The sequence below is a fragment of the Amphibalanus amphitrite genome, unplaced genomic scaffold (assembly GCF_019059575.1).
Source record: "Amphibalanus amphitrite isolate SeventyFive unplaced genomic scaffold, NRLGWU_Aamphi_draft 000323F_arrow, whole genome shotgun sequence".
Classification (NCBI taxonomy): domain Eukaryota; kingdom Metazoa; phylum Arthropoda; class Thecostraca; order Balanomorpha; family Balanidae; genus Amphibalanus; species Amphibalanus amphitrite.
Genome location: NW_024881818.1, coordinates 368,100 through 378,710, shown reverse-complemented (window position 1 = coordinate 378,710; position 10,611 = coordinate 368,100). Strand labels below are relative to the sequence as shown.

Sequence of the window (10,611 nt, the reverse complement as noted above, 5' to 3'; positions counted from 1 at the left end):
TTGCTCAATGGCGGATTGCTAACGGGTTTTCGCTCAACATTCCACTCCAGTTGCGGCATCCGGCCTCCAGTGCCGTCCAGTGTTCATTTTTCACAGAACTGCTGGCGGCCGCTGAACGGCAGACCACCCCACAACGCTGACGACTGGTGACGGTCAGAGTATGTTTTCGTTACCCGGCAACGTGGCCAGCAACTGGCCGGACATTTCCGCTGGAAATATCCGCTGGGTAACTCCCTCACTGGCACGTCTGGTCGGGGATAGCCGCTGGCAGGTCCTAGAATAGTCACACGCCGCTTGTGTCGAACGAAGGATTTTCCATGTTGTGCTTGCTCACTGCACTGTGGCGTATTTGGCTGGAAACTCTGGGCTGTCGGGAATTCCGTTGGAGTACATTTCTGCAACCATGGCGATGAAATATACAAATCGGCATGCAGTATAGACGATTGCACTTAATAATGCAGGCGTTCTCGTCGCTTGTAAGAACATGTTCCATATCACCAAAATAACTGTAGCTTCAAAAACGGCCTTGAATGTTAACCGTATCGTTATAGTGGGGTAAATGTAGAAAACGTGCTGATTTTGTTTGATGTTGCAGATTTGTAATAGAGTAAAGTATCTCATCGCTATGCTTTCATAACACGAAATGTAGGCACCGCGTAGCAATGGAGCGTCGTTGACACTCCGGACTTCCTCTCGTCTTTCCATAACATTCGGAATAACAGGAGTATATCTTATTTGTCTATATTTGTTCGCTCAGTGTTTGCCACCACCTAGATAAGTTCTAGTATAAACACCCAGATAAACCTCAGTATCTCAGGAACATTCTCAGTGGCGTCGAACTCTGACCAGAAGAACCTGCTCATTCCGCTTTTCGACGGCGACCAAAACAAACTAGTAGTTTCGAGTGGTATATTGGTACTATGACCGGCATTCCTCGGCGATATGGGAGGCGCCAGCGACGGTGGGCGGCGAGCGATGACCACGTCTGTGTTTACCTTCTTCAGCGCCCCTCCTCTCCGTCCCCGCCCCTCCGAGACAGGCATAACATTCCCAGCGCCCCGCCCCCACCCCGGGCCCCGCCCCGTCCCACCGCCGTCGGTCGACGGCCGCGTACCCAGCGGGCCGCCCGCCCGGCACCGGGTCACGAGAGCCAACTTCATGGCCAAGAAAATCGATACGGCTTGGCGTCGGCCGACGTCCCCCCACCCTGTGCCTTCCCCGGCACGTCGAAGACGACCCGCATGATGCAACGGCTTGGGGCTGGCCGCACCACGAGCGTTTGTCCGCGTACCCGCTGCCAGACGGAGCTGCTGAGGCGCTCCGTCAAACACAGACCAGTCGCTAAGCGTGCCAAATGTACTTACATACCAGACCAGCGCGAAATCTGATGAAACAGGCTCGGAACTTATTTGGTGCTGGCTTCGGTGGGAAGGAAATAAGAGTTAATTCGTATTTGATGTAAGATAAAAACACCAAAACCACCCAACGTTTCGTGTTATTCACTTTTTCAAGGGTGATATGACACATTTTACCTACAGAGTCAAGTACGTTTTTTTCGGTTTCGTTCGAATATAGCGCGGGCACTTTTTCACAAATTTCCTCTGCCTTGCATGACATATTGACATATACATACACACATACTACAAATTAACGTCTTTCCTAGCCAACAGAGCGTCAAATTAGCGTCTTTCCAATTCAAACAATCAACGAAATAAGAGTTAATTGTAAATGCAGAGCGTAGAGGCTGATAAGCTATCCCTACGCAGAGCATAGAGACTGTTAAGATATCTCTACAGTCTACTGTTACTGGACAACGTCGCCGAGTGTAATTTTGATGACTAATGCTCCTTTAAATATGCAAAAAAGTGATCACAGGATCAGCGGCATTGTCTTGATATGTGGGAAGCTGCAGCGTAGGTCTCGGTGAACCGAATTGAGGGTACGCACTACGTATTTGCATCGCAAGCCTGTCTAAATGCTTTATATCATTTAGGACTTACCGTCTGGAGCCTGGTTTCCTCAATCCTCATTACTGTCCTGTCCGGGCTTTCTTATCAACAGCAGAACAGATTGGCGTGAAGCAAATGCAGTTTCCAGAAAGGGAGCCGAGAACTAATGGGCATCTTAAAATTGATTACCGTCACTTCAGTCTTCATCGGCACCGCTCAATCTTGCGATGCCGTTTCGCATTTCAAAATTGTAATTCCTAAGCGAATGATTATCACTTTGCTTCTGAAATGGCTTCGCTCTGGAGCCTCATTGTGGTGTTTATTGGAGAAAAAATGGTGCTTTATGTCGATGTTTCAGTATTATGATGGTAGAAAATGACCTTATGCTCCTTAGTCCTTATGACCTTATGCTCAAAATGACCTAGCCATAGCTCACCTCCATCGATGTTTCAGAATAAAAGAAAAGAAACTCATCGAATGCATTAGCATATATTATGCATAATTATTGCACACTTTAAACATGTAGCACGATCTTATGACAGATGGGTAACACCCTCACAAGTCACAATACCTCGCAAGGATTTGACACACAAATATTGTGGTCACTTATTTTAACTGAGCATTGTACTCGGTCACATAGCACATCATCGGGTATGACAACTTGAACCCGTTTGAAACACACTACCAGTACAGTCCGTTCGGAACACATATTCTACTCTAATCAAAACATGTTTATTAACACAAAGGTGACATAGATATCCCGCTTGGAACCGCTTACAACTTAACCTACATGTTTCACAGCCTTCACGATTTGAGCCTGACCTGACTCTGCCCTCAAGTCATCGTATAGTTACCACAAGGTCTCCCACAAGTCCACCCACCCGCAGCCCGCCGGCGAGGTCCTCTCAGCTGCGCCGCGCGCCGTCCTTCTCTCCGCGGTGTACCACGCGCATCAGCTTGTCCACCACCTTGGTGTGGAAGTTGTGCTTCTCGGCGGGCCGTCCGGCGCCTTTCTGCGAGCTCGGCGGGCTGGGCGGGCCGAAGGTGACGCTGCGCTGGCCCGGGTGGCTGGCCTTCCTGCCGGAGGTGCCCGGCGCGCCGCGGCTGTCGCTGTACTGCAGACTGAAGCCGGGTGCCGTGGAAGCGCTGGCGCTGCTCGAGGCTGATGTCTGCCGGCTGAGGCCACTGGCGTGCGACGGGCGCCGGCTCTGAGGCGCGCTGCGGGTCTGCGGCTGCTGCGAGCCCCGCCGGCTGCCCTTGGCCGAGCCGGGACCGTACAGGTTCCAGTCGTTCTGCAGCACGGGTACCATGAACGCCATGGCGAGTCGGTATGTGACCGGCACCGGTATCGGTTATCGATGGGCGCAGGCGCGAGCCGGCGACTGGGGGGCCGAAGCTTCCAGCAGCAACAAGAAGAGCCAAGTCTTCTGTCCGTGCGACTTCTGAGACTCAGTCAGACGAGGCAGCTTGCTCGAAGACAAGTTCTCAAGCGATGAAGAAACACGTGCGTGCCAGCGTGGTGGTCAGTTTCTGATCCCTCCGCCTCACGAGCTCAACGATTTCTGGCGAGCGGCGGCGGCGCGCCCACTATAGGATCGATCCCAGAGTTGGCAAGTTGCCAGCCCCCTCGCCGCCGGAGCGCTGATTGGTTGTCAGTGGAGAAGTCCCACGGAGAGGACCAATGAGTGGCCGCGGAACAGGGGCCCGACCGGGCGGGCCCGGCGGCACCCGGCGAACGTAGACCGTAAACACAACGTGCTGCCACCGTCTATTGATCCTTCCTGCAAGGTGTTGTGGCTTGGCCAGCCACGCCGGATACTACGCCGCACAATGTCAAGGTCAGAGTAGGGCGCCGTCGCTCTCCAGGGAATGGGAGAGAAAACAGAAGGACGGCCCAACCGTCTGCCTCAGCGCTCCTGAAATGCGGCGGATAGAGTGCACATGCTCTCAGCTCTAGTCATCCGCCGCTTTGAGGATATTTATAGAACCGAGAGGGCACAACATTACTGGGATTCAGCTCCTCCTTCTCTCTACACTTCTTTCACTTCTTTTTTAGCATTGACAATGACGACTGGATGGGACAGAGACTGTTTGAAGACTGAAGTCGGTAGTTTGCATACAGTTTCCACATTTGCGCACCTTTTGTGAAAAGGAGCACTTTTGAGGGTGACACTGACACGTCCGACAGGATGGGTGAGCCTTGAGACAGGTTTGCTACCAGGTTGTCCCCGGGGACGATTTTACTCAATGCCCAATTCCCATTTCCCACACTCTAACAACAAATGACCTCAGCAATGTGTCTCTAGATTAGCAATTGGTAATGTAACATCGCTAACGCTCTTATTTCATTTTTCGCTCATCAAGTTCCACCGTCAATGTTTCCAATTAAAGGGACTATCCCACATGGGGTTTGAGTTGAGATAGCCAAGTTTGCGGCGAGGTTCAGAAACCACTATCTATCTAGGTTGCAACCCCCGCGGCCTCTTGGTGTTGAAGAAATTCGTTCCCTTCATTTGAAAATGGGCCTTGTACAAGGCCCTATCTTCAACATGGAGCGACCGTTAGTGTGACGTCACCTCGTTTAGTCATTCTGATTTAAATGGGTTTGTTCGTTGAAAAATCGCTTAAAACTTGGTCTGAACTTTGTTGTGGTGCCTACAGAGTAAAAAGAATCAGCTTTATGACAGTAATGTGGCCTGGGGAAGGAGGTAATTCTGGGCTGTGACGTCACATATTTGAAAGTTTGTGTTTGGAATATGGGAAGCCTAAGATGTTTAATGAAAAATAAATGCCAGAACCGTGTTCCTGGTCATCCAATCTATAAAGTCGGGCACAATTTAACTGGTTTTAACAACATTTTAGAAGGTGGGATAGTCCCTTTAATCAGACATTGCTTCACTCTACAGAATTCCTCTTCGAAATCCAATTGAATTATAATAAGTGCTTTTAGTTAGATTAACGATTGATCGAATGACATCACTATTTCTCTTTGCTCATCGAGGTCCACCCTCCAAATAATATTTTCCCAATTAATTTGATCCTGCCGGCTGCCCCACTTTTTACAAAAAAAAAAGAGATCCAAGCCCAAAGCTACATAACACAAATATACCTATGCAGCATGCAATATGCATGCAAGTAATGACTCAAATGATTAACCAAATAACGTTAAAAAGCTATTGATTACTACGGCCGTCTTAGCTCCTTCTAGTTGCAATCATTTAAGTCATTTTCAAGAATGTTCAGAAGCTCTTTTACTTCTAGCAGATATGACCTGAATTGATATAAACAAAGTCCGCAAGCCTTTGTGACGCCAAGCGACTCTCCTTCAGTTGCAGTGTTTCTTGTTGCTATTTGACTCGGTACGTAGTGGAGTTTCGTAGGGGAAGTGTGACGGAAGCCACATTTTTTTTCGAATCACAGCTTACAGGAATTGACAGAATCATAAGGCATGCATATTAGTGTGAGACTAAAAGCCAAACACGCAAAAGTGAAGTCATCTGAGAAGAACGGCGCTTCAATTCCCGACACCTTCATGGATAACGCGGGTCAACAGGGCGCAGGCGGCAGATGGCCTACCCCACCTGGACCCGACGTAGCGCCGACCCCTCTTATCGGTCGCACGCCAATTGGGTGGCCACGCCAAAACGGGCTACACCTGGCACTGCAGAGGTGTAAACACTGCCGCCTCCCCGCCCGCATCTACAGGAAAAGCTCATAACGGAACTTTATCTCTCCAAAGCGCAATCGGCCGGCATCCTGTGCGCCAACCCTCTGCACCTGCGCCTGGGATATCGCCACCGGCACTGCCTCGACATAGTGGATCGACACCGGTGTGAGCATGTCAAACAAGAAACAGCTGACGCAGGGACCCCTCGGGCCGTATCATGCCGCAAGTGCCGCAAATAGAAGGCGTCAAGCCATCAAAATTACACTCACGCCGACGAAGTTATCAGTCGCCGACAGACGCTAACCAAAAGTCCCAGTCACCCTCCCTGCGGAATCGGAGGTGCAAACATGTACGTCCAGAAGAGCAGATGTTCCGTGCCGAGAGTGGGACACGCCAATGCCCATATCTGGCATTCACCTGACGAGCAGCGACGCCGACGGTCGGGGACTTGTGATACTGGACGGCAGCTGGGACAAATGAGCGTCCAGCAAACAGAGTAATAACTGACGAATTCGCTAATATCACAAGCGTTCGGCCAAAACAGGAACAGCTGGGAAGTTCAATGACCATGGCGGACCATACATATGAACCAATACCCGAGATATCGTGATTACAACCAAACCAAGCAATAAAGCGCCGACGCCGGACAGGGTACCTCAGCTTCCCAGCAGAACAAAGGTGTGCACGACAGATGGCAAGAAGATAGCAAAAGTGATAAGCACTGCACCCGGCCCAATTACAACCAGCTGGAAGAAAGTCAATAACCAGGACCGATGCCACTCATGAGTCATCATACAGATAAAGATACTAGGCCTATCACGCCACACCGACGAATATCTAGCCATGCTTATCACACCTGGAACACCAACGCGATAGTAATCTGGGTATAAAGGAACGAGGCAGTCATGGAGGAGGTACCGAGGAGTGCACAGGGCACCGGAGTGCACGGAGCATCTAGTCCGACCGAGGAGTGCACAGGACACCGGAGTGCACGGAGCATCGAGTCTGACTGGGCGGAGCGCAGAGGACACGGCAGTGCACGGAGGAGGGAGTACGACGGGAGGAGCGCGACGGGCGGCAGCTGGCGAGGGAAGATCCAGTACGACAGTGATCGAGAGCTGGATCGAGGAAAGTGCACGCTCTCAGCCATCGACAACGGACAAACTGCTATCATCATCGACCTCTCGGTGACCGGCTTGGTCAACAACGCCGTTCAAGTAAGAATTGCCACAGAAAGGAAGTCTGCTCAATCCTTGCCAACATGCAATCATTCAGCTCCCGTCCCTCATATATTCACTCCGTGATTTGCACCAACCGGCTGATGGTTCAGAGCTACCCTTCTCGGGCTGAGCGTAAGGGTTAGGCACATAGCGACAACACCATGTAAGCTTCTTTTTTTTGGGGGGGGGGGGGAGACGAAGCGTGAAGGTGTTAAGATTTAGAATGGGTTGATTGGGTAAATTTATTGGGTGGCTCGATAAGACTCGGGGACTCAGTTTTCAATTGAATCGCTGTCGAATCATTGCGTCAGGGCTGGTCGGAAATGGCGAATTACGTTGTGCGATGGGAAGGTTTGCTGCGCGGGTGTGTAGATTTGGGTAACAGATAGCGCGATGTTATTTTTGTTTTGGAACAAAATCGAAGCGATGGTGCGTCTGGTAAATCATGAGGTCTGCGCTTGAATTTGGTTTATTTTACTCCGAGGTGTATTGCGTGAATAAAACCCTGAAAGTTTAGCGGCATGCGTGTAAGAAGGATCAGGAGTGATGCCAAGGGCGATAAGGGCGACATTTACCTAACGGGCGTGAATACCTAGCCAAAACTGAGCGCGTACGGGGAAACATCGATATGGACCACCTCTTGACAATTTGTCTTATACTCCGATCTCTCTCGCTCTCTCTCTCTCTCTCTCTCTCTCTCCTCTCTCTCTCTCTCTCTCTCTCTCTCTCTCTCTCTCTCTCTCTCTCTCTCTCTCTCTCTCTCTCTCTCTCTCTCTCTCCTCTCCCTCTCTCTCTATCTCCCACTCTCTCTCCCACTCTCACTCCCTCTCCTCTCTCTCTCTCTCTCTCTCTCTCTCTCTCTCTCTCCTCTCTCTCTCTCTCTCTCTCTCTCTCTCTCTCCCTCTCTAGATTGTATTCACTATCTTGCCCCCAACGATTGTGCCATATATCGACGCGACTAGCCAAAACCATACTACAACACAGTAAGTCAGAGACCTAGACAATTCAACTAGCCGGAGAGAGGCTGGTTCGAGCCAGGCCCCTGTGCCTGTTTTGACTCTGCTGACGCCGTCGATCACTGCGAGATGGGAAATGAGTATTCCGTGACTCGATGAATTCTACTGCGTATTCCCGTGAAGTATAGCATAGGCACCGAGCGGCTAGCCGTCCGTGTCGACCGGACTTTGAAGGGCTAGGGCTAATGTGTAAGAGTGTAAGAGCGATAAACGAGGGCAAGGTTGCCGAGTTATAATGTCGCGGAGTGGCTCCGCCGAGGTGTTCAGAAGAAACACAGAGTTATGGTTTCGCGGAGTGGCTCCGCCGAGAGTATAAACATTTAGGAACTTATCCCTCAACTGAAGCACAACCGGACCACCCACAACACCGAGTCGACAGACCGGCAGAGGTGCGTACAACCGTTGTTTCCTTTGAGCTTGGGCGAAATTATCCGCACTGTGGCAGTGCGCGCGAGCGAGAGAGAGGTAGTCGATGGAAATGTAGAGTTGTAGTATGCGGAGTGGCTCCGCCGAGAGTATAAACATTTAGGAACTTATCCCTCAACTGAAGCACAACCGGACCACCCACAACACCGAGTCGACAGACCGGCAGAGGTGCGTACAACCGCTGTTTCCTTTGAGCTTGGGCGAAATTATCCGCACTGTGGCAGTGCGCGCGCGCGCGAGAGAGAGAGGTGGTCGATGGAAATGTAGAGTTGTTATGCGGAGTGGCTCCGCCGAGAGTATTATCATTTAGGAACTTATCCCTCAACTGAGGCACAACCGGACCACCCACAACACCGAGTCGACAGACCGGCAGAGGTGCGTACAACCGTTGTTTCCTTTGAGCTTGGGCGAAATTATCCGCACTGTGGCAGTGCGCGCGAGCGAGAGAGAGGTAGTCGATGGAAATGTATGCACTGTGGCAGTGCACGCGATTGAAGAGCAGGCAGTGGCCGGGAGCGCATGAGAAACGTAGCTTCAATGGAAGAGAGTAATAATGTAAATGGGGTCAGAAGGACACCCAGTGCCAATTTGCTTAGGATTCAGGGATTTAACCCGGCAGGCGGTGGGCCTACCAGCCACCTTCCGCGCGGTGGGGGGGGCATTTTTTTGCCCCCCCCGTATCTCCGAAACTACTGAACGCAGGCGCGGATACAAGGGGGGGGGGGCCATGGGGGCCATGGCCCCCCCCCTTGGCCGATTTTTTTCAAAAATAAAATAAAAATTTAAAAAGTTAAAAAGCTGAAAAGGGGGCCTCCTAAAAATAAAGTGGCCGAAATCCGATGAGTTTTTTTTAACCTACCCACTTAGTTATTTCTTAGAAGACTAGCTGAGAAGACTTCTTTGTTAGAAGATTGGTAAAGCTTTTCATAACTTGGAGGTCTCTTATGCTCACAGAGATGACCACTTTTACAGGGCCTCCTAACCTGCACAGAGGGCCTCCAAGCCTGCACAGATGTTGAGATGTTGCCTGAACAGCTAGATAAGCTCAATAGACGCAGTTTTTTTTTGGGGGGGGGGGGCCAACAAGTGGGAAGATGGGGCCTCCAACAGGTGGGATTATGGGGGGGCCTCCTGGTTTCTAATGGCCCCTCCCTTGGAGATTTTCTGGATCCGCCCCTGACTGAACGGATCCGGAAAATTCAAACGGCGTTCGATAGCCCTGTCAAATTTGTCGGAGGAAACCAAATTTCATTGACCTCGGGGTCACCGATGACGTCACAGGTCAGGTCAAAGACAAAATGTTTCACCGTTCACGGGGCTTCTAGGGAAAGCGCTATAACACCGAGTAAAACGCATTTTGTCGAAAATCAGCGATGAGGCGTCAGTTGTCTAGTACATATGTTGCTATTAGAGGTCACCGGTCATATCAGGTCAGGTCACAGGTCAGGTCACCAAAGGTCACCGTGGGTCACCACATGAGCCCAACTTTACTAAGGTTATGCGATGCATGTTTTATGGCCAGTTTTTCATTTTCAACTCAATGGTGTTGGTTATAAGACCATCAGGTACGGTTAAGGTCACTTTCTGGTGGAGGTCAGGTCAAGGTCAGGTCAAAAAAGGTCAAATTTCAAAGTTGATATTTTTGCATAAAATGGGTATCGAATCGATGCAGATCGTCACGGGGAGTCTAATGGTGGTCTTTGTTTTGCGCTACGAGGTCTAGAATTGCTAAAAATTGAGTTTGAAAATTTGACGTCATCAATTTTGAACAGTTTTTTTCGCTATAACTTGGCCAAAAAAGGAGGTATCGATCTCAAATTTGGTATGTAGATAGAAGGCGGTAGGGACTATCACATATATTCCGGTTTTTTCGAAATTCAAAAAACTTCTTGGATTTTTCGGCTATTATATTCGAAAAATCTATTTTTTGATTTTTGGGGGTCAAAATCCAAAAAAATCGAAAAAACCGAAATAGCAGTTTTGTAGCCCTTTTGATTCCACACCTTTTATGTTTGAAACATTTTTATGTATCTCTAAAGCTGTAGGCCTGACAGCTCTTCCCGCGAAACCTTTTTTTGGGTCGAAAATGGCAAAAATGACGTCACTCTGACGTCATTAGCGGCCAACCTATCATAGCCATTGGAAAAATTTTTGGTCACCATGTGCGCTAGCTGCTCCCGGGAGGGTACTGAAAGTTTGGTGACGATCGGCGCAGCGGTTCTCGAGATATATCGAAAAAACTAAAGGGGGGGCAAAAAATTGCCCCCCCCCCCACCGCCTGGAAGGTTAAAGGGGTCAACACCTCCTTATACGCACATAGGTATCGAACAGGG

The 10,611-nt window shown here is 50.0% G+C and overlaps 1 protein-coding gene across 1 annotated transcript; it reads right to left on the bottom strand.

Annotated features, from left to right (window-relative positions):
• Positions 1–2,854: 2,854 nt before the first annotated feature.
• LOC122388469 lies at positions 2,855–3,268 on the bottom strand. Its single transcript, XM_043379608.1, has one exon. It carries the CDS (start codon positions 3,266–3,268, stop codon positions 2,855–2,857), a length of 414 nt encoding a protein of 137 aa, XP_043235543.1.
• Between the last annotated feature and the right edge of the window lie 7,343 nt (positions 3,269–10,611).